Raw genomic sequence first — 26,072 nt, 5'->3', positions numbered from 1 at the left:
GAGTTTGCTGAAGTAGTGGAGAGTTTTATGCCATTGGTTGAACTTTTGCATGAGAAATGTTCACCTTTGGTTAACGTTTTGATGGAGTTACAGAAAGCATTGAAATCATTAACTACGCGAATGAATATAGGCGGAGGTGGCTTGATGACTGGAGTGGTTGTTTCGGGTTCTGAATCAATCTCGATTAGGTTGTCGTTTTGTATTTCCGAGGGCTCGGAGTGATTTGAAAACAAAGAGAAACGATTTGATGAAACAAATGTTTTATTTTGTTGAGTGGGAGAGTTTGGAGAGTGGGGCAGTGAATGTTTACCGTTTTTATTATTTTTATTTTTTATCGTAGTGAACCCGTCGGATTGGACAGGAGTTTGTTGAGAAGTACCATAATTATTTGACACACTCTGTAGACGAGATTTTTGTATAATCAAAGGTGGAACGGTTTTAGACTGTTGTTTATTATCTGACATGGTGTACGACGACGGTACGTTCTAATGCTAGATTACGGAGAAGCCCGATAAGGCTGACCGTGCGATACTGCGGCCGCCCGACGGCCGGCCGTATTTTTGGTAAAACCGTGATGATAATTAGGTTGTAGTATAATTAAATTTGTTACCGAATATGAGCTGGAGGCGCTCCTTTTGGTGACTTGGTGTTGGGGTTGGCAGAACAGAAGATTGACGCTGTTGAATACGTGGAATGTTTTTTTTTTTAAAAAAAACGGACTAAAACATAGTAATTTAACACGAATAGAAGGATAAACAGCGAGACGCGATGTTTCATTATCAACGGTCGTGACCGAACTGGGTTATATAAGTTATAATTAATTTTAAATTCTCTATTTATTGTAATTATTTAATTTTTTTACAAACAAAGAATATGAAATAAAAATGTACTTTCAAAAGGATCTAAAAGTTAGATGCATAAATTGTATATTATACATGTTGAAGCTTTTGTACACTTTAAAACTCTATATTATAATATTTGAATACATTTTTTTGAAATTTATTTTTAATACAGAGATAAGACAGAATTGTTTCATAAAAATAATATATTTAAAATAATGATGCCTTTGTTTGTATTTTTCATTATTTATAGTATGAGGCCTTAACAAATATTTCCCTAGACTAAAAATTGCCTATCAGTCCATGATCGCTATCACGGTAATACAGGATAACACAGACCATTAATAAGGGTATTTCCAGTTATAATTTCAATATTATAGTGAATATATGTATATTATTTACATATTATTATATTTATTAATATGCTATACAATATATTACATCGTGGGTGCGCGTGCATAAGGGGTTGAGTCAACAACTATGAACTTTTCGTGATATTTTCTTACAATACGTGGTGATGCAGAAGTGCAACTGTGATAATAGTATACCTAGTCACGAGATTGATGAGCGAATAAAAAGCCTGCTTACAAATAATATGTGCTCACGAGCATAATACGTAGGTATATATATATAGCTACAACCGTGGTTTCGACGTTGTTTCATGTTAGTTTCATTACTTAAATAATTATAATAATGAATGGATGCATAACACAATAATTAATGAATGACACTTTATTACATAAATGTTTTATTTTTACAATATAACGAATTACAACATGACTGTTAAGTGATGACAATACAGTACAACAAAATGTGAATGTAATACAAAATAAATTGATAAGAATGAATATCCTTATCACACAGACGTGGTTTAAACAATGGTCTCGTAAACGGGGTGTTTTAAATACCGCAGGTCGAAACCGTGTGCCTCGGCTTTTGTCACACAGAATTTTAAAGACCACGTGTGACACTGTCTCGCGTAGAATTGTATCCGCCGTGTGTGAACGCGAAGTCCTAAATCTCAGTAAAAAGCGTGAGGACCGGGGGCCCTGCGCGACTGTAACAAGTCTTGACTCTCGTCCAGAAGGTCTGCTCACAAATATAATATCCAGCGAAAACCGTGGGCTCGTATCCTCGCCGTATCCTCAGGGCACTGCATCTGTTTTCTCTTGCTGACCCATGCGCGTTATAGCAAATTTTTGTTTAGCAGAACCAACCTTGTATTGTTACTTTTAATATTGGAGTAAATTCACCTATTATAAAACTTTGAGCCAAGAACATTACCTGTGCCCCCGCGTTATATTTCTTACGATATTGTAATTTTTATATAATTTAGTATACCTTTCCATATATTATCTACAATTAAGCGTACCTGTTCGGTACAACATTTGGCATGATTATTACTATAGTAAGGTATTACGCATTGAAATTATAAAGTAAGCAACGACGTTGCGCAACGTCTATCCCCTGACCTCCGCCCTCCGACCAACATAGTGTCCGGCGACATGTCGCCGAAGCTGCTGCCAATGCCCAATTGTCACCGTCGGCGTAACGGTCGCGACCACCACGTATTGGCACGTCATTTCAAACACATATCGCATATCATTGTACAAAAATCCTACAACAATCTGCACTGCTGACCACCGCCTCAACACGTTCCCCGGCTGGAATCCAAAGCACAAGCTCGCCGGAGATCCAAAATCACTTGTTGTGTCGTGTATTTATTCAAATAATTAAATGTGCTAATAGGTTACTAATACTAAAATAAATCAACACAGTTTAATTGATAAATAATGTAGAATGGACTGTATTAAAAAATATCACGCCACACAACATAAGTGAATACAATAAATAATAATTAATAATTATCATACACACGTTTAGGGATGTAGGCGCACACCTACTAATTACTATATAATATAAAAAACTGATTACTATAGTTATAAGTTTGAAGTTGATGATAAGAGTGTTCGAGTATGCAAACCAATGTTTATGTCTACCTTCGATATTTCAAGTCGAGCAATTTTCACAGCTACAAAAAAAATAAGTAATGGCATATTTGAAATTGATCAACGTGGAAGACATGGAAATCTTGGTAGAAAAGTAGATGATGAAATTAAAGAAGGAATAAGGAATCATATTAAATATTTTGCCTCAGTTCCATCACATTATTGTAGAGCAAATAGTACTAGACAATATATAGATGGAAGTTTAAATATATCTCTAATGTATAGAATATAGATTGTATGTAGAAAAATGTAATGAAGAAAATGTTGTGTATGGTAAAAAAAATGTGTATGATAGTATTTTTAATCAAGAGTTCAATATTTCCTTTTTTAAACCAAAAAAGATTTGTGTATGTGTTGTGAAGCCTTTAAAAATAAAACTGAATCAGATGATAACATTATGACTGAAAACTATGAAAAGCACCAACAAGAAAAAAATCTGTGTAGACAAGAAAAAGAAAAGGATATTTCTGATGAAAATAATATTGTTGGATGTTTTGATTTACAAGCGGTTTTAATTACACCTCGTGGGGAAATATCTCAATTTTATTATAAAAGGCGATTGGCATGTTATAATTTTACCATTTACAATATAAAAGACAGAGCAGGAATATGCTACTTTTGGCATGAAGCTATTGCCAAACGAAGTTCAAATGAAATCGGTCTTGCCTTTATCAAAGCAAAAACATGGTTCTTTACTGCGATAATTGTGGTGGTAAAAATAAAAATAAATTTGTTGTTTCAATTTTGGTTTACTGTGCTATGACTTGATATTAAATCTATCACTCTGAAGTCTTTTACTGTTGGTCATTCATAAAATGAAGGCGATTCCATGCATGCCAGAATCGAAAATAAAGCTAATAGAATTTTAAAAGGCGGTCCAATCTATCAACCTTCCCTTTATTACTAAAAGTACCTTACTTATTACTTTTATTGTATTGAATTATACTATTTTAAGGATGTGTTGTTTAATTTTAATTAAAATAATTTGTATAGTTTTTAATTTGCTAAACGTATGTGATAAAACGTGGTTAATACAGTCGGTTATTATACAGTTTTATAATAATTTTTTTAATTTTTTATGATGTGATTTTTATTATTATTTTATTTTTATTCAGGAGTGGATTATTAATTAAGTTGTTAATTGTTATACCGTTAAACTTAATTTATTGTGAAATATTCATAAGTCTGAATTTTAAATATACAATTATGTTGTTAAATTGTTTATGGTCTTTTATTCATTAACGAAATATATCTAGTTGTTGCATACTGTTTTTTAATATTTTAGTTCAAGAACGAAATAAGTCTAATTATTGCTCAGGTATTTGCAATTTATCAATTCAAAACTGCAATATGTGCTTAAGATTTATTTCGTTTTAAATAAAATTAAAAAAGCAAGGTAATGTTAAATTCAGACTTATTAAGCCAATGCTGCATACCAAATTTGGTCATTCTATTTCGATTTCACAACTATTTATAGCATTTTAAAAATTGTAAGTTTTTTTGAAACGTTATACCCGAAAAAAAGGTTTTTTGACTTGTTGCAGTTTTGAACTGGGGCGTCGATATAATCATTCCTGCTATATACCGCATTAACTGAGACAAGTAAATTTGTGATTAAATATTAGCTTAAACCCACTACGAGATGAGCACCACAAAAAATTACACAATTTTTTTTTAACCCTTATACATACCTAAGACATTAATGTCAACAATCGAATACCATTTACCAATTTACCATTATTACTTTAGTCACCTAATCAAGAATCCAAATTTATGATATTGTAAGAAAAGTAACTGTGAAGTAATTATTTACAATAATTATTTATTTTATTGAGAGTGTCATTAGATTACCGAATAAATTTACTTAAGTGTATAAAAATGTAATGTGTATACAATTATTATTTTATTATAGGTGTATACTTACGAAGCCAGTGGAAATGTTGTTTAGCTGGGGGTGAAACTATTTTATTTAATTTATAAATTGTACAGAATAATTATATTAAAACAAAAACAAATGCAACAACCTTTTTTAGTATAACATAATATTTATAAACTTAACTAACAGCATTAAAAAATGTTGAAAAATGTAATTTTATTATTAATCATTATTAAAAGTTTCAATATCAAAATCTAAATTCTCATTGTACCCATTAACATCTTCCTCAATGGCAGAATTTCCCGTAAAATTTGTATAAAAACCATGAGCATCTGCAGGTATAAGATGCGTTATTGATTTTATATCATCTAGTTTTGCTTTGTTTATTTCTTTCCCACTAGGCCATAGTTGAGTAAGTAGTGTTTCAGATGGAAATATGTCATTTGATGCTCTACCACGACAACGTTTTTCAATATTAATTTCGATAAAGTTTTCATCTGATAATGTTTGACTCATAAATAATGAGAATGGATGACTACGGCATAATTTAATTTGTCTTGTTTGTAGTCAATTGATTTTCTCACCAGAGACTGATACCTTTCGATTTGTAATTTTTTTCTCTAAAATTTCTGAGCTAACAAAGTCTTCATCACTAATTTGAGTAACAATTAATGGATTTTTTTTTTTACATGTTTTCATAACGTTAATATAGTCTTGAGGAGTATAAAGCCTTTGTTGGTATTTTAAAGCTGACTCAATATCTCTAAAATTTCGGTCGTTGGGTAAAAAACTGTGGCCAGGGTATAAATACTTAAGTGTTATAGTATTAAGTTCAGTACTATTGAAAATAGTTTTCATAGTAAAACAATTTTTATATTCCTATTCTGCCCACCACATGAATCAGACCACAAAACAAGTTCTTTGATATTTTGATTCAAATTATCTTTTATGTGTTTCCTCAAACATGAACTGACCTCTTGAGCTCCTCTTCCTGACTGGCCTTCCAACCAAACACAACAAACATAAAAACTTCTTAAAAAAGTAACTAATAACGATTGTTTGTTATTAGTTACATAATTAGTGACGAAATCGTCATAACAAAGAATAATAAATTAAAATATTACTATTTTCAAACACTCCATTGATAATAAATTAATAAAATAGTGATTATAAATAAATAGTAGATTATCAAATTAACAGAAAACGACCAAGCCGCATGGATTGATATTATCTTATTACTGTTATCAGTTATACCTAGATTACAAAACCAAGCGTCTTGGATGTATTTTACAATAACTTTTATCGATATAATCATTCAGTTAGTTTTTGAAACATTGATAGATAGCGCTACACTTCAATGTTGGTTTGGTTGTATTATACAGAATACGTGAACTGAAATCACGAATTAAGATATACTGGATACGGAACGGAATGTGATAAACTGAATACACTAATTGCTAAGATGTGTCAAACCAACTAGCTCTATTTTAGCCCTAGTGTATAATGTATGTACTTATTGTACTTATTATCAATACTATCGTCTATCACAGAGAATTATTCAAAAATTATTTATTTATGTTACCGATGTGCCACTGTGCCAGGTCCCTACTTAAATATTTAAATTTCTCAAATTTTTAATACATATTTTATTTATTAATTATAACTTTTAATTGTATACAATTTTAAGCATATCTATATAATATATTTTAGAACAAAAAACTTAGTAAGCATCAGTGAAATAATTTAGCATTATACTAAGTATATTATGTTAGGACAATGATTATAATCAAAAATTAAACTTACAACTTACCGAATACTGATTTGACCCTTCGCCGGAAGTCCAAGTATCGTGAATATCATTTTTAGAAAAATGAGCTCCACAAATTCTTGATCTTTTGGTTAAAGATGTTCCAATTGCTTCTTGCCATTCATTGAAGGAACATTGTGGGACACTAAACCTAGATTTATGTAACCCTGGATAATTTTGTATACAACATTTGTTCTTCCTTACCATGGTAGACGTATAAATGTATATAAAATATGTTTAAAAATATTTAATAAAATAATGAGAAAATGCAAATTATCTTTAACAATTTGTAATCACATGTTATAAGAACTAACTACCTCTTATTGTTATCAAAAAAATACATTATTTTATTTTAAACAACTTATAATATATATATATATGCCTTTATTGCTATTTTAAAAACATTTATTTTATAATGATGAGTGTTTTTTTTCTATCTGCAGTAAACATTTATGCTAATAGAAATAATGCTTCTATTTTAAACTGCATAATATTTTCTGGTGGGAAAGATAATCTAGTTGGTACTTTTGAGTGGTCGTAATTGACTCGGATTTTTAGGCAGAAGCAGTTTTCGACCAAATAGATTTAGTTTTTTTTATGCAACTAAAAAACTTAGCCACAAATATTTTAAATTTTATTTAGATGTTTGTATTAGCATTTTAAAATACATCATATAAATTTCAAAATATTTTGACTCTTGCCCACATTTTTTGTGACACAAATCAAATACAATAATATATATAATATATTTTCAAAAAAAGTGCGGGAATTTAATACAACTAGAGAGTATAATATAACTAGAGAGCGCTAGTATTCTTGACACAGCAGCTGATTGTCTTAGCACTTTTCAGTTTCATTTTATAAACTGATAACCTGCTCCGTTCCGTATCCAGTATATCTTAATTCGTGACTGAAATTCTCTATCTCGTCCTACTAACATTTCGTTTATCAAAAGTTTGAGGAATGGTTGCTTTCTGCATAACGCCGTTCAATTAATGCAATTTAATACCCGTCGATAAAGACAATGAACTACAATCTGTTTATAAAAATGTTGAGATATCAGTTGTTGAAGAACGAAATCAACTATTACACAATAATATAGGTATTATTACTAACAACTAAAGGCCCGGATTTTAAAGCATATTATGCTTATTTTATTGTATATGAGATAAAAATCTAATTTTTATACATAAATTAGTTTCATGTCATTTTGATTCAATATAAACCAATTAGTTTTTGGTTTTTTATGTACCTAAATGTTTTTTTTGGTTTTTATTGCATTTTCTGCAATTATTCTAGCTATGACATTTTTATATTATAATTATTATGCTATATTAATGAAAAAAATTTAATTTAATTAATAAGAAATGTAAAAACACGGAATGGCCGAAATACGGACAAAATGGTTATTGGATTATTATTGTTTTCGTTGTAAATATAGCAAAAAACATGGAAGTTAATTCTTTTTTAAATTTAAATTCATTTTTCAAATTTTTTTTTTATTCAATTTTATACAAGTTGATTTTTAAAAAATAAAAATGCTTTTTGTTATTAATTCTGCTTTAAAATCCGAGCCCCACTAATAACTTATAAGGCGTAATTATAATACCTATATAATATGGCTATAATATGCCACGCCGTGGCGGCGTTGAAATATGATGTAACACTTCTCGTGACGTCGAGCGTCGCATAAAGATTTCAAAATATATAAATTAAGTAAAGGTCACAGCGACAACTTTTAACAAAACTTTTAATTTAATATTATTTCATTATAATACAATTTGATGCTATGATACGTTATATATATTATGTTATCATTTTTAGTTAAATATTAAACATTTTAAAACAAAGTGAAAATATTTTATTGTATTTTGTTGGAATATAATAGGAATTTATTCTGGCTTAATTTAATTTTTTTTTTAATTGTATTTTTTTATTACTTAGCCCTTTTGCTCATTTATTTTGTTTAACTATTTAGGTATGTATATATTTATTATGATTTATGTTATTATCTAAGTATCTGAAGTTTGTTTTAATTATAATTATACAAAACTATTATATATTAATTTATAAATTATATATAATGTATTTGATATTTGGATTTCAGTTATTTTCTCAAAGGTATTTTACCATTTAATTATTAAGTTACAATGTCTATATGATATATAAAATAATATATTTCAGTGACTTACATGGTATAGGATATTGATGTATACTTAAGCCTATGTTGAAATCGACAGATCAATAATAAAATTGTATTTATTTGATTTCATAAATCAAAACTTTATGTAGCATTAAATTATAAAATAAAAATTACTAATTCTCATAGTACCTATACCTAATCATATCTTGTGATTTTGTGGTTTAACAAATTATAAGCTAATTAAATCTTTTAGGTAATGATTTTGATTTTTGATTTTCAAAATCAATTTTACGGTGATTTCAGATTTTCATTTTAAAAATCAATTTTTTACTGATTTTTCCCATCTCTGAGTATAGGTATGTTCGTTTTTTTTTGTATTATGTGATAACTGATGATATTGATAATAGGAATTCCGAGTTGCTCGACTACATTGACTAAGGAGAAGGAATCAATTAATATAATTGATATTATTAAAGAATATGATGGCCTTGCTGAGTCTGCAGATAGTTCACATGAAGAATTTTGTACTGAATTAATTGATATTTTATCTACAACTCAACTTGCCCAGTGGGCTATAAAACATAACATATCAAATGTTACAATTTCTGATTTATTAAAAATATTAAAAAGTTTCTATGACTCATCATTACCAATCGATAGTAGGACTTTCTTAAAACTGATAATTCAACTAATAATATTCCCATAAGAGATGTAGAACCAGATAAATATTATCATTTTGGGATTGCTAATGGCGTTAAAAACCATTTATCGAAAAAAACGAAAAATATAATTGAATTAGTCATAGGTATAGATGGGTTACCTTTGTAACGTCACAGAATTTTAGACCTCTGTTAATATAATAGTAAGCCCCTGGGTATACCTTTTTCCCACAATAAATTATCAGTGTACCCGTCGCCCGTCGGTCTGTGACCGTCCCATTAATATTGTCATTAATATAATAGCGCGCTTGCGATTAAGGCAATGTTATGTAATATCTGATCCCCGACCCCCATCTGTAAAGGCCTTCCCACACTAAATACGTCGACGTCCGTTGCGATGACGTACGTCTAAAGTATACGTTCAACGCAACGTACACAGATCCCACACTAAATGCGTTTATTGGTTATCCGTCAGCTAAAAGCTAACTATAAATTATAATTATTTCTATCTAACCAAATCAACTTTTGATTACAAAATGTACAATGTATTACTGGCTTATTACTGCAGTTACCTACTATATTCCTTTATCTGGTTGTTTGCTCCATCACCATTGCGTGCAAGTCACTACTTTTAGTATTAACACTAAACAGATATTTTTGAATTTTTACGCGATCTAAACGGCTATTGGCATTGTTATTATTAATAAGAAGAAAGAAAAAATATACATTAAAGAAAACTAGACTTTGGGTACATTCTATGAATCGAACACGATCAGAAAACGGAGAATTCAAAAAATTATGTGTTGAACTTGAATTATATCCAGATCGATATTTCAATACCTTCAGAATGAACAAAGATCAATTCGATATATTATATATTATACACACTTTTAAAAAACTCGCTTTCTAAAAATGATACAAATTTTAGAAAAAGTATACCCGCTAAAGAACGACTTGTAGTCACATTAAGGTAAGATACGTATTTATTATTTTATTTTTAATTTATTATACATTAGTTGTAGGTATATTATTTTCTTATTCGGCATAAATCGTCCATGGTCATTAGTTATTATTATTTTTATATATAAAAAAAATTAAATAATGATTAATATTAAATATAATTATATAAACATAAAAATTTATTAGAATTAATAGAAGTGTACCCATTAATTTTTCGAAGAATAATGATTATACTCATGAAACCCATTGTCCGCGACCGACATATTACTTTGAGAATAATCCATTGCTGATGATTTTGCTGTGTTAAGAGGAGTTAAAATCGGTGCATAAACAGACGAGTAGGTGGAATGCCCTGAGTTGCTTGAAAAAGGCGAATTTGAATAATTATTTCCAAACTCAACATCAAACAAAACTTGTTGAATTTTTATTTTTGCAATAGCATTTTGTTTTGGTGTCATACGTTTTAATGTCGGAAGATAACTTAATAGAAATTGTTCATCTGCATCATGTTCTTTGGAAATAATATTCAAAATTTGTTCATCAATATTATCTGCTGGTGCTTCATTTTTACGCTTTTTAGTAGCTGAAGAACATTTATTTATACGTAATTTAATGTTATGTTCAATTTGTTCATTGCAACGTTCTGGAGTTGTTGACACTTCATTAATAATATCTGATTCTCTTTCCGGACTGTTAATTCTTTGTTGATTATAGATTTCAGAACTTGAATAATTCCCAATAGTCCTATAACATATTAAAAATAACGAAGTTATAGATTATTTAAAATAATTTTGATTGTTACGCAAAATAATTTAAAAATTTTAATTAAAAAAAAAAAATTATAAACTTACTCTCTAATCTCTATATATGGAATCAAAAATGTCATTTGTGAATAATATGACCATTTCGATTTTTTCCCTCCTCCAGAACCACTAGGTTGCTTTTGACTTTTATGCATTTTTATAAAAGTATCTCTCAATGACCGCCATCTCTTTTTTACTGTATTGACATCTACAATTTATTATAACATATAAATAAATTATTATGTTTTTATATTGATTGGTTTCTTAATTTACTTTTATTAATTTCGTTTTATAGATATTTAGCAACCGGTGCATCATATCGGGATTTACCATACCGATTTCGACTTGGGGAATCAACCGTTAGTAATATTATTAAAGTAACATGTAATGCCATTTCAAGTGTACTCAAACCATTATTTATGCCACAAATTAACACCGAAGAAAGTTGGAATAAAATAGCTCATCAATTTTATTCTAAATGGAATATTCCAAATTGTGTTGGAGCTGTCGACGGAAAGCATGTTATGCCATACCAAAAAAAAAAAAATGTAAATAGTATAAGTGATTTTTATTATTTTTATTTTTATTATTTTTATTTATTTAATTTTTATTTTCATTAAAAATATTAAAAACTTACCGTCATTTTTAAGCTCATTGGCTACTCCCTTCCATATTTCTTCTCTATATGTGGCATTCTTATAAGTTCCCAAACTTTTGTCATACAGTACTGGCCTCTCTCGACTTCAACTATTAGCTGTTCTTCCATATTTAAAAAAAATATTTGTAATAATATCTATTTTTTAAGGAACTACTGGTCCACACTTCTTAAAACTTAAAATGTATATTATGTTCGTATGACACAATATTTTAACTACGTTCAAAGAACGGACTAAAATAGTTTTGTCCGTAGTCAAAGTATGGGTATCTACTATCTACTGATTATATCATTGGGAATACTGTGTTGATTAAAAATTGTGAAGATAAAACTATTTTAAAATATTAATAAAATATGGTTCTATTCGAATGTCGACGCATTCAACTGATAGCAATTTTATATCGTACGTCGACGCGCCGGACGGACGTACCCGACTTTTGACGCGTCGTACCTGGTGTGCGGATTCGTATTTGAATACGTTAAATTCAAAAAGAGTACGTTGACGTACGTCATCGCAAAGGACATCGACGTATTTAGTGTGGGAAGGCCTTAACAGTGTTCTCCGTCAACACCGTAGCACGCCACTATCGGCTGCTGTCGGCGCCTTAGAGCTCTTTCACACGAAGCCACTATGGCAGCGCCACCATGGTCGCGCCACCAGAAAAGCATCGCCACAGTTCATGCTTCCAGAAGCGCCTCTGTGATTTTAATTTTCGATAGAATTTAGAATAGAATATAATTTTAATTTAGTTCCAAAATGGAAGTGGAAGAGGTTGCATGTGTAGCATATCTGTACGCTCGTGTTGTACGTAAACGAAAAAAAAATAGAAAATATTGGGTACACCCACTACTGTCTGATCGTTCTACGAAAGGTCTATTCAATTTATTTTATAATGATTTAAGAAAATATGAAGACAATTTTTTTAACTATTTAAGAATGTCTGTTAGTTCATTTGATGAATTAATGGAACAACTTCAAGACGATTTAACGGGTCAACAAACAAATATGAGAGAATGTATTTCACCTCTTGAAAAATTAGTCGTAACTTTAAGGTAAAGTATAATTTTGTTTAATAAATACTTACGTGTACGTACAAGCTATTAATAAACTATAATATTGATCTTCTTAAAACATTTTTATTTTAAAGATGAATGTCAAATACAAAACCTATATTATAATACCCTTATTATAAAAATACCTATTACAAATTAAAAACATAGACATATTAAAATGAAAAAACACAATACATATCCACTATCTGTTTTAAAATTAGATGGTGTACTTTTAGTATTATAATTTATTTTAGTTGAATATATCTGTCTGTATAAATGAGTCTGTAGAATTTTCTGTTGAAGCATAGCTTGGTGAGGGCAGTGGAGTTGAAGTACTTGACTGATGTTGTGTTACAGATGTAGATCTTATTTGACTATTGAATTGATTTTGTAAAACTCTTTGAGAATTTGTATCTGAATGTTGTTGGGTTGTTTGATATATAGGATGATAACTTGTATATGGAGACATTACATTTTGGCTGCTAAGATTATATTGTTGAGGATGATGAGACATACTTAAAGAAACTGATTGCATATTCATTTGAGCATTATTTATTACTTTCATTAAATCCATTTTAACTGAAAAACGTAATTGCTCAGGTATTTCTTTCAGAGGCTTTAATAAAGATAATAAAAACAATCTATCGGCGTCTTCTTCATAGTTTTTCGTTTGTTCTTTACGAAGTTCTACACTTTGGTGTAATGCGTTAATTATTTCGTTTTCAACTGAATTTCTTTGATTAACCTTTTTTTTCTTAGAATTAGGTTCGTTATTCAATACATTAGTATTAAAAGGACCTCCTAAATCATCTCCACTTTCATCAGCATCTGGTATTATATTTGTTTCTGTAGGTTTATTTTGAATAATTGGTTTTAAAAATAATAACTGATTGTAGTAAACATATGGATTTTTTCTGGAAGTTTCAGACCCTGATTTAAGTTTTTTAATTCTGCTCAATTCTCTTGAAAAACAATCACGTAAACTTTTCCATTTGCGTTGTAAATTTATTCCTAAAAAAATAATCGTACATAAAAATATATAGGTATTTATGCGTGCTTTAAATTTAAAACTACATCATGCATTTTTTAATTATTAAAAAATGTATAAACATATATACTATTTATTTTATCCATTTTTAATAATATTTACAAAATTTCAATTTTTAGTTAAAAATAAGTTAAGTAAGACCTTTCAAATGTACCAACTAGGAATCTACAATATTTTTAAGATAAAGTCAAATGTAAATTACTTTTATTGCTATATATACTTTAATCTCTTATTTAACATACATAGTTTAAAATATTTGGTATAGTATTTTATTAAATTATTAAACAGATATTATATATATATAGGGTTATAGATACCTATGTCAAATAAAGTGTTACACCATTATTAATTATATTGCAATATATATATTATATAGGGAGGTAAATTGTTCAAAAATTTAAAACTATGAAATGTACATAATATAATAAAAAGTGTTATATTATGACTTTTTTTTCCTGAATACCTCAATACGATACCTAAATTATTTGGTTCTAATTTTTATGCAGATACCTTGCCAGTGGATGTTCTTTTACGGAATTACACCATGAATATCGTCTAGGAATTTCTACTATTTCTGGATTTGTTACTCAAGTTTGTGAGGCTATATGGAATAGATTGAAAGATGAATGTATGCCTCAACCATCAACACAAATGTGGCTCGAAATTGCAAATAAATTTGAAACATTTGCAAATTTTCCTAATTGTATAGGCGCCGTCGACGGTAAGCATATCAGAGTAATTAAGCCCACCGACACTGGTTCATTGTATTACAATTACAAACATTATTTTTCAATTGTATTGATTGGTATTTGTGATGCCAACTATTCATTTGTATCCATAGATGTAGGTGCTTATGGAAAGAGTAGTGATTCTTCAATTTTTAAAGAATCTATGTTCTATAAAAAAATGATGAATAATTCTCTGAATATTCCTTTTCCAAAACCGATTTCAACGTTGAACTCAGAACCAATGCCATATGTACTAGTAGGTGACGAAGCGTTTGGATTATCGGAAAATATAATGCGACCATATGGTGGAAAAAATTTAACCATGACAAAAAAAATATTCAACTATCGGCTGTCGAGAGCTCGTAGATACATAGAATGTACATTTGGAATCCTTTCCAATAAATGGAGGATTTTTCATCGACCATTAAACGTGAAACTTGATTTGGCTCAAAATATAATCAAAGCTTGTTGTATCTTACACAACTTTGTACGGGCAAGAGATGGATATCGGTATGATGATACTTTAACAGTTCAAGGATTGGAAAATATAGAAAACACAAATGTAACAAGAGGATCACAAAATGCTCAAACTGTGAGAGATAAGTACGCAAATTATTTTGTAACCGATGGTCAAGTTGAATGGCAGTATAGTAAAATTTAAGTTTTTATATCTAAATAAAATTTAAGTATTATATAAATAATTCTTAACGTAAATAAAATATTTGAATATATAAATAAAGTTAAATTTATGTAGTTTGTACAATGTAGTAATAATAATAGAAAATAATTTACGAAAAAGTAAGTAATATACATTTTGGATATTTTAATATTTTTTTTGTTTATTATTTGAATCGCGGACGAAAAGTCCGAGCACATTTTTACTGTCAGAAAAAAACTCCGAAAATACAAAATATTCTATTAATTTTCATTTATAATTATATTATATATATTATTACTGTAGTGATCGGTTTCTATTTTTTTAAATTTTGATATTTTGTCCTCGGAGTTTTTGACCGGAGATTTTCATTCTATTTTATATTACTACTCACCAATTTCCTTTTTCTCTTGGATTGTGTTTTCTTCACAGGAAAATATATCTGTAAGTTCTTCCCAACATTTCTTTTTAATATCACGATTAGAATAATCGCTACAAGCAGAGTTCCATATTGCCGGGCGATTTTCTATTTCAATAATAAACTTTTCCGAATCAAAGTTATCCATGTTAAATAAAAAAACTGGCAAAATAAAAAATGTCAACACGCGCCACTGGCTGTGATACGAATGAAAAGATTACGCGTGTTTACATTAGAACTATGTAAATTTAGTTGGTCGCGCGTTTGTTATGTCTGGTCGCTACAACTCCTATGAGTGGCGCGGCCAACTTGGTGGTACCACCATGTGTGAATACGCTAGTTTAATTATTAATATCTTATGGTGGCGCGACCATGGTGGCGCTGCCATGGTGGCTTCGTGTGAAAGAGCTCTTAGTCGCATCCGTCGGTGCGCTCGCCACAGTGTTTTCTGTTCCCTAATTACCGTTATTGTAAAAAGTCCCGCAATACGAATACCCTGACCTTCCCCACTACAACATAAATTGGACGACACCGGCTCGCGACTGGACACCGTCGGCCAGTCACATTTTTGTTGTTAGCACGGTTTTCCGACTAGACGTCGCGAACCATCTCGCACCTGTCCACCGTCATTAATTTATTTATTCATATTCGCAACGCCCGAGATGATGGGCTAAACGACCACATCGGGCCCGATACCGGGTAGAGCCGCCGTCGTTCCAGTGACCGACGCCGATGGGCCATGTCGACCACGAGTGTGTCGACGGCCAGCAGGCCAGCCTATCACAGCCGTCGGTCATCACACCTGACCAACATCGTCGTCAGCCAGCCACTCAACTCAAGTCATCATCACTAGAGCGCAAATTTGTATGCACTTAAAAGTATTGAAATATGCCATATAATATGCAGTAAAAATCATGAAAATATGCAAAAAATATGGAGTCAAAATCTTAAAAATATGTAAAAAATATGCAAAAATTTTTTATTTATTTAAAATTTACAATACAACTTATAATAATTAATTACTTAAATAGGTACTTCATAAAAAAAAATTTAGGAAACTGAAAAACTTAATTTATTTTTAAAATTTTATTTATTATTAAAATGAATAATCATGTGCATTTCAAGTTTTTCTTCTGTGAAGCTGTATCGTTTATCGGTTAACATATTTTTAAAGACTGAGAACGAACGTTCGACGTCAACCGAAGTTATTGGGGCATATTTGAAGCAACTTAGTATTGTCGGATCTTCATAAAGATCTTCGAGCTGAACGTTTTCACCTAATAACCCTGAATTAATTTTTCGTAGAATCTTCAGACATTCATTTTTGTTGGAAAGCTCGTTTAGTTTTGTTGCAAGTGTTGCACTTTTCGATCCAGGAATAGAATTAATTTTTTCTTTCGTTTCGTTAATTATTGAAATGCTTTCATGAAAAGTCATATTTTGAGTTTCAAGTTTTTTTATGACTATCACTAAAAATGCCAAATGAGTAGATATAAATGTTAAATCATTGACAACAGTGATGTGTGCTAACGCCGTATTATCGTTGAAATCAGGAATTAATGATTTATAAATAAAAACACTAGTTAAATTACTTCACGTACACTAATTTTATTATTTCTACTCAAACACGATTTAACTTATAACTAAGATTTTCTGTCTACACTATAGAGGTTCTGTCTAACTCGAGTCCGTACTCCGACTGCCGACACGGCCCCGTCCGTGGGAACCGTATCGGTCCTTGCACGGCGAATTCGCTGACCAACGCACTTCCCACAGTCACGTAGGCCATTGCGTTATCCAGCGAACGCACATATCGCATACAGGGTGTCTAGTATATACAGGGTACAACATACCCCCCGAGTTAAACGGAAGCAGTCCCTGCGACCTCGTAAATACAAATTACTTCCCCAAATCTAAAATAAAATCTTAAACTAATAACATGTTTGCTTAATATTTTAGGTGCGCTAGTATACAATATTGCCACATGCGCCTTGCTTATTTAAATCTATTTTAAGCTAAATATTCTATCGGTTACAAGTACATTATAAATAAAAGTTATAATTATATATTTAAATTTGAGTTTCCGCTACAACATCTCGTGGTTGGTACATGATGGGCCTCCTAGCAGTATATTTAACAAAACAGAATAAAGAACTCAAGAGAGTTATAAGAATGGTCGCGATAATAATCAGAGATATGATAACATATAGGTTACTTTCTTTTGGAGTATAATTTTTATGTTTCTCAACTTTTATCATTTCCTCGATTTCTTTTAAAGATTTAGAATGCCGTGATAAGTCTTCCAGACCAATGCTGTTATGACTCTCCGAAAAATTAAGCGCTTCAACGAGGTCCTGAGAAATATTTGTTACTAAAAGATGACCTAGACCCTCACTTTGTATAGGATTATAAAGATTTTGGCTGGAATTCCTAAAAATCACTTGCGATGGAAAGAGAATAGTTTGTTTTGCATATAAAACACATTGTGGGTTTAATGTTATTTGCCCTGTCCCATTAAGGATGATGTTGTGCGGATCCTCATTAACACACTTAATAGCTACATTTTCACTTACTGATACGTACAACCATGTATTTGTAGATTCTAAGCGACTAAAAATAGAATTATTAATTTTTACATATTGAACTTTACATACAGAAGAATTTTCCTTTAGACCTAAGAGAGAGTTAACACCACAAATTGTATTTGTCGAACTATACATGCACATGATCTGCGAGCAATAGAAAGAAGTGTCGATGCGTTTACAATTCCCCAACTGTGATTCGGTTAGAGGGATAAAATATTCTCGATTTGAGCTAAGTGCTAATACAGAAGGTACGGATGTGAGAATAGAATATGTCTGGCCCTGTTGTCGAACAGGAAATGGTATAAGCCTATAACCCTTGTAGAGATTAGAACTGATTAAAGGGATCTTTTGTATAAATATCAGGGCGTTGCTTGCGAGTAAAACTGAAACTTGGGTAACCTGAATGAATTTTGTGATACTAAACTTTTCTAATGGGAAAGGTAAATTCGAGCCTATGGGTAGAGTTAATTGAATTTCTCGTAAGTGTTCCACATATTGTTGATGAGTCATGAGGCTCGGATGAGCTTGTCCGTGGATTGCAGAGTTCACAATTTGTAGGAGTTTCTGTACACCAAATGCCTGTTGGGTAAGCAGTAAGCTTATACCGTTCACTTGCTCACTGAGCATTTCTCGAGCGTCTAGTTCTGATAGAGTTGAAAGCGACTTCCCCAGTTTTTCACTTAGATGGGTGATCAAATCCCCCATATTCTTTCGTTCTTTAGAAATTGTTGTCAAAGTTGAGTTTATATCGTTAACCGTGGCTCGTACAATTCTGGTCTGTGCTTCTAGAATGTTCAGGGTATCAGTTCTAGCATTACTCAATTCCGAGATTTTGGAGTTTAAGAACTCTGCATCCTCATCTGAACACACGCCGAATAAAACTTTGGAAACTCTGCCAACTGCATTGAAAAGACCTCTTCTTACTCTTGTTGATTGGTAATTTGAGTCTAAAGATCCTAGAATTTCTCCCTTAACCTGTTCGATTTGGTGAAAAATCGATGTTGTGCTGGATTTCAACCATTCGCAACTGGAAAGGACAGCTGTCGATTGGTGTACCCAACTATACCGTTTGCAAAATAATTCGAGTTGTTTATGGAAAGCGACGATATCGTTGTGATTAGTGTCCAAAGCAGAGATATTCAGGAAGGTTACGAGTTTGAATTCGTTGACCACTGGATGTATTGTGCCCATGGGTTGATACAGGATGCCTGACTCGGGTACTGAATTTATTGTGTATCCTGTCCTCCCAAATACTATATTGGTCTGAATGAAAAATGTTGATCTGTAACATTATTTTTTTTTTTTTTTTTATTTATTTACTATACTAATATTTACAACCATGAGTAACTCACATTACTCTATGAAAGGTTTAACAAGGTTTTTATGTACTTTTGTTTTCTTTTTACCCCTGAGGATGGTCACATTGTCGTTACAATTTAGTTCTAGGACTTGGTAAGGTCCAAGCCATTTGGCACTCAGTTTGCCTTTTCTCGCTTTGTCTTGTAGCAGAACCCTATCTCCTACATGAATGTCAACGGATTGTGCGGTTTGGTCGTAGTCGAGCTTGGTTTTCTGTTTCTTTTGAATTAGACGTTCTCGGGCGATCTGGTGGGATTCCCTTAACTTCTGTTTTAACTCTGTTTGGTAGTCATCATAATTATAGCGGGCTTCTGGGGCCTTTGTCAGTGAATTGGGCACCAGCAAGGTCTTGCCATATAGTAACTCATAAGGTTGTTTACCCGTAGAGCTATGCACCGATGAGTTATACACGAACATTGCATACGGGACGTACGAATCCCAGTTTTGTTGGTTGACATCTACATAATGTCGAAGGTATTCCCCTAGGGTTCTGTGGCTCCGTTCAAGTGCCCCGTTCGCCTGAGGATGGTAAGGTGACGTCGTGGAATGCTTTATGCCGATAAGCTTGCATGTTTCAGTGAAAACTCGACTGAGGAATTCGGTACCTTGATCACTTACAAGTCTCTGAGGCATCCCATGAATACATATGAAAGAAGTCACAAAATGGTATGCTACCGTGTTTGACTCCTTATTGGCCATGGGTGTTGCGATTGAGAATTTCGTCAGGTCACATTGCATGGTCAGTATATATGCGTTACCATCAAAAGTTCGTGTTAATGGACCCACAACGTCTATAAATACTTTCTCGAATGGTTCAGACGCTGTGGTGCTGATTATCATGGGTTGCTTAGTGTTACGGTTAGAAATTTTATTTACTTGACATGAAGTACATTTGTTAATGAATTCGGTAACATCCTGTTTCAACCCTTCCCAATCATACTGGCACTGAATTCTTTTTATTGTCTGTTGTATACCGCGATGACCACCTAAGACCGTGGCATGATGTTCATGGATTATTGCATGTTTGTCCAGCTCGGAAGCGTTTTGCTGGGAGATTACTTGAATCGAAATGCCGGAATTTTGAAAGATGTATTTTATCATCTGTAGTACGGTAGATTCATCCAGCTGATCTAAGCCACTACCAATACGCGGCATGGCAAGCTTTTTGATTTCGACCTCTTGACAGAATCTTCTCAGATTTAGTAAAGATTCATAGATATCTTGAAGAGTTGGTTTCTGCCAACATTTTTCCTTTGTCACCAAATTCAAAATGTATCGTGATCCCAACTTGAAATAAGCTATCTCTGTTTTCTTCGGGTGCTGTTGCTTTAGTTTCTCTACATGACCATATCTCCTTCGGAATTCTAGGGCTATCCCTCGGCTTAATTTAAGGTCTCCTGATACACAATGAACTAAATGAAATTCTTCGGGGGTTTCAAAGATATCTCCCGAAACTTCATGTACATTTGAGTTCTTCACATTTTGACTAGCTGGGTCTTCCATGTATTCTTCAAACGATTTTAGGGTTATTCTTTTATCCTCCTGTGAAGTCTGAGATCTGGTCCTTATTACATTCACTCCAGCAATGCGGCTTAGGGCGTCCGCGTTAGTATTGGTTACTCCGGGTTTATATACTACTTCATAATTGTATTCAGCTAATTTCAATCTCCATCTCATCAGCCGAGATCCCGGATCTTTGACGTTGAATAACCACGTTAGTGGCTGGTGATCAGTGAAAATCTTAAACTCTCGTCCCAACAAATATGGACGGAAATGCTTGACTGCCCAGACTATACTCAATAGCTCTTTCTCAGTAGTACTGTAGGCTTGTTCTGCTTTGTTGAGTGTTCTAGAAGCATAGGCGACTGGGAGATCTTGTCCTGGAATACCTTGGGATAATATGCTATCGATCGCGAATTGGCTTGCATCTGTGGTCAGAATGAACTCTTTTTCAAAGTTAGGGTACTGTAGAATTGGAGCATTAATTAATTTTTCTTTTAACATATCAAACGCGGTTTGAGCTTCAATCGTCCATTCGAATGGTACGTTTTTCTTTAAGAGTGAAGTAAGAGGTTTTGAAATTCGGCTATAGTCTTTGATAAATCGACGATAATACCCTGACAGACCCAAGAATTGCTTTATTTCCACCACATTTCTAGGTGTTGGATGTTCCTTGACACATCGTATTTTTTCTGGATCTAGTTCGACACCCTTGTCGGTTATAAAATGTCCTAAATATATTACTTCTCTTCTGAGAAACTGACATTTCGATGTTTGAAGGCGAAGATTATGTTTATCAAGTCTAGAAAATACCTCCCTTAACTTTGATTCATGATCCGTTAAATCTGTTGCATAAATAATAATGTCATCAAGATAAACAAAAGCTTTGACACCATTGATTCCGATTAAAACTGAATTCATCAGACGCTGAAAAGTACTGGGCGCTCCACTCAGCCCGAATGGCATCTGTATAAACTCATAGTGTCCTTTGTCCGTCGAAAATGCAGTTTTCTGACGGTCTTCTTCCCGTATCGGCACCTGATGATATCCACTGGCCAGATCTAGTGTGGAATAGTACCGAGAACGACCTAGCTGATCTAAAATTTCGTCTATTCGCGGTATTGGGAATGCATCTCCCACTGTAATCTGATTCAGGCGACGGAAATCGACGCATACACGATACTGAGGTTTCCCTTGCGCATCAGGTTTTTTTGGTACGACGATTAGTGGTGCATTCCATGGAGAATCAGAAGGTTGTATTATTTTGTTTTCTTCTAACTCTTTCGTTTGTTTAATAATTTCTTGTCTATGGGCATACGGAAGCCTATAGGGACGTACATTAATAGGTGTAGCATTCTCCAGGGTACGAATTTCATGATGTATGGTGGTTGTGGACGTAAGAGTGTCTCCACTTAAATGAAATATATTCGTTAACTCACGGCATACCTTCCATAAGCTGTTGCATTCTTCGGGATTCAAGTGCTCTGTCTGTAATGTCTCTTTAATGCGTTTTAAACGATTTGTGTCCCCCGTTTCCTTTTGTGAATGTGTAGCCACTAGCGTCGTAGCGTCGTGGATTCTTGGTACTCGCTACAAGATACATCCTTTAGCTGAAGCGGTTGTAGTGTTACTGGATTCTCTGTGCCATTCACTACGACTGCCAACAGTTGTTTTTGTCTGACTGTAGATAGGACATTCCCCAAGCGTATGTTCTCTCCTCCGATAGGTTGGGAATGAATGACAAAAGTGCTGCCTTCCGCTGCTGTTGTGCTAATTGCTATTATGGTTTCCGTACGTGGTGCCACCTGGATTGGCTCTTCATTGGTTTGCGTGACTCTCGAAGCTTGATAGTCAATAATAAGTCCGTTGTCAACCAGAAAAGGTTTGCCCAAAATACCCTCATGAGGCACTGGAAAATCGTCCCGAATGACTTGGAAGCTCGTTGGCTGCACCTTTGTTCCAAATTGCACGTCCAAAGTTACGGACCCAAGAGTGTGGACTAGATACTCATTTATTCCCTTCAGTTGGTAAATCTGGGTTTCGTCGACAAATACCTCGTCAAGTAGGCTAGACAATTTTATCATGTTTAGATCACTTCCGGTGTCCAGTAGAAAGTGTGCACTACCCTGAACGCATTGTGGTATTTGTAAAGAGACATGATTCTCCACTAATTTTGCTTCGAAAAGGAGAACCCCTGCAGGTTGAGAGTGGCTGTCTTGATTTGTCCCACCGGGCGTCCGCCACTGGGGCCCGGTGTTGATTCGTTTCCCGATGCCGATGCTTGCTTTTCCTGTTCTTTCTTCGCATTAACATATTTGCGTTTTCGACATTCTTCCAATGTATGATTTGGTTTTTTACAGTACCGACATGTAATTGTTTTCACATCGCGTAGTTCAGTTTTTCCTTTCTGATGTGACTCTTTATACCGAATTTTCTCTGCTTCTGACGCACGACATTGTCGAGCTTGGTGGTTTGTTCGTCCACATAGGAAACACGCGCCACTTGACTTGCTGTGAGATGCCGTCGGATTTTGATTCGATTTGTATTTATTATCCACTTTCTGGTGAATGTTATTTTTACGCATTTCCTTTTGTGATAAGCGTGACGTTTCCTCCTCGATTGCGATCTGAACAGCTTCGTTTAAATCGTTCGGCTTTCTAGCCTTGACTATTATCCTAGTGTCGTGAGGCAGGCCCTCTGTGAATGCAGCCAGGATCTGCATCGCTGTTATTTTTGATATATCATCTGGGTTATCTAGTCTACCCGTAGATATTGATGTTTCGAGAATTTCGTAAAATAATTGTTCTGCTCTATCTGCGTATTGTTGTATCGTTTCTCCGTATGCTAATCTGAACATCGATAATTTCGTGTGTAAGTGTGATAAAGTGAATTTTTTTTCAATCATTGAGTTTAATATTGTTTTCAAGTCTTCATATTTCTTAATGTCTTTATATCGTATTGCACAATATGCCTTACCAGTAAGTCTTGTTGTAATTCCTTTAACAAAATTCTCTTTTTCACTCGGGTCAATATTTTGCAGTGCAAAATCGCAGGAATTTTGGAACGCATGATTAGAATCTGAACTTTCCCCGTCGAACATTGGGATTAATTTTAGTGCTTGTTCTATAGACATGTGTTTAGACATTTTTACTACTTGATTTGACGTCGGTTTTCTATTTGATTGGAGTACTTGTGTTGACTGCTCGATTGCAATATCTACGTTACCTAGTGTCGCTTGAACTTCGTGTAAAATAGTGTTCGATTGTTGTATGTTTTTTTTAGTCTGTCGTTGATTCGGATTCTGTGAATGGGTTGATGGATGCTCAGAATTATTTGGATGCTCTGGTTTAGTTGGATGCTCTGATTTGCAAAGATGCTCTGTACCTGCTAGATGTTCTGAACTAATTTGACTTCGTAATGGATACCTAGATGTACCTACAATCTCCCCTGTTGGATCTAAACAGTCCCTTTCCCTATTTAAAACTTTGTGTGGTATGTATAATTCCCCACTAGAGGTATCACTAGCCGGACTAGATAAATCTATTAAATCTGAATTATCACTATCGCTTGCCCCCGGATTCGACATGCATTAATGAGAGACAAGAGTACAACAATAATAGTATTACTATAAACTATATTACTAATTATTATAATAATATTTATTAAAACTTACAAAACGATGACATAAAAATATTGTTGCATTATGATTGATGTCGACTGTTGTTGTTTAACTTGATAACGCTGCTGCTGATAATGGCACGGTGTTGATATACTGACCCACTGACGCGGCGGCGTTGACCTTGCCCTACTCCCTTGCGGCAACGCGTACAGGAACTGGGCGGTGGCACTGTCCACACGGCGGCGGCAACGACGACGACGATGACGGCGGCGACCGAACTCTCCTTGTAAATGTGCACGCAGCGCTGTCTCGTATAATGATGTGGTAACGTGTTGTCCCGGCGGCGGTGATGACGTCGACGACGAAGACGACCGAATTCTCCTTGTCTGTGCTACTACGTATCGGCGGCGGCGACAACGCGTATAATAATGTGGCAACGTGTTGTCCCGGCGGCGGTGACGACGTCAACGACGAAGACGACCGAACTCTCCTCGTCTGTGCTACTACGTATCGGCGGCGGCGACGACGCGTATAATACGAATATTATATTATGTGACAATTATGACAACACTTACGAGTGTTTATTCCGATTCCTTGATATTGAAATTAAATTTCGACGACGATAGCTTACGTAGATTCGTTAGTGATCTCCAAAATTGCACTGCCGTAGAATAAAGTACAACAGTTTTTCTCTTTTGGAGATCCCACCGCTGCCACCAAATGATGTGTGCTAACGCCGTATTATCGTTGAAATCAGGAATTAATGATTTATAAATAAAAACACTAGTTAAATTACTTCACGTACACTAATTTTATTATTTCTACTCAAACACGATTTAACTTATAACTAAGATTTTCTGTCTACACTATAGAGGTTCTGTCTAACTCGAGTCCGTACTCCGACTGCCGACACGGCCCCGTCCGTGGGAACCGTATCGGTCCTTGCACGGCGAATTCGCTGACCAACGCACTTCCCACAGTCACGTAGGCCATTGCGTTATCCAGCGAACGCACATATCGCATACAGGGTGTCTAGTATATGCAGGGTACAACAACAGTACCATCTTCAATTATATCCAAAACTTTTCTAATACTTTGTGCATCATCCATTGCCAGTCTCTCGATGACTTTTTTATATTTGGTAAAATAATCTGCGTAATATAACGCAGCATGTACCCATGATCCCCACCTTGTAAGAACTGGGACCGGTGGTAAAGGGGTATCATTCATTACTTCTTTAAAAATAGAGATTCGACTCAGTTGTATACTAGTATGTCGATAACTGACTGATACAGCAAGAGCAATTTAGAATATAGGTAGACACACATTTATTTTCGGCATATTAACGATTTACGG

General features: G+C 33.3%; 1 protein-coding gene across 1 annotated transcript; it reads left to right on the top strand.

The window, feature by feature from the left end:
• The first annotated feature begins 12,352 nt into the window (after positions 1-12,352).
• LOC132943103 (uncharacterized) lies at positions 12,353-15,241 on the top strand. Its single transcript, XM_061011914.1, has 3 exons — positions 12,353-12,804; positions 14,359-14,573; positions 14,841-15,241. The coding sequence occupies exons 1-3, from the start codon at positions 12,509-12,511 to the stop codon at positions 15,239-15,241; spliced, it is 912 nt and encodes a 303-aa protein (XP_060867897.1). The 5' UTR covers positions 12,353-12,508.
• Positions 15,242-26,072: the final 10,831 nt, after the last annotated feature.

This window comes from Metopolophium dirhodum, chromosome 1 (genome assembly GCF_019925205.1).
Source record: "Metopolophium dirhodum isolate CAU chromosome 1, ASM1992520v1, whole genome shotgun sequence".
NCBI classification, from domain to species: Eukaryota; Metazoa; Arthropoda; class Insecta; order Hemiptera; family Aphididae; genus Metopolophium; species Metopolophium dirhodum.
This window is presented reverse-complemented; position numbering and strand designations above follow the sequence as displayed.

What these genes read in the sequence shown, in the direction of transcription:
- LOC132943103 (XM_061011914.1), top strand. Translation starts at nt 12,509, where the DNA reads ATGGAAGTGGAAGAGGTTGCATGTGTAGCATATCTGTACGCTCGTGTT. An exon ending in AAATTAGTCGTAACTTTAAG is followed by an intron (nt 12,805 to 14,358) that starts GTAAAGTATAAT and finishes ATTTTTATGCAG; the next exon opens with ATACCTTGCCAGTGGATGTT. An exon ending in TTGTATAGGCGCCGTCGACG is followed by an intron (nt 14,574 to 14,840) that starts GTAAGCATATCA and finishes ATGTACTAGTAG; the next exon opens with GTGACGAAGCGTTTGGATTA.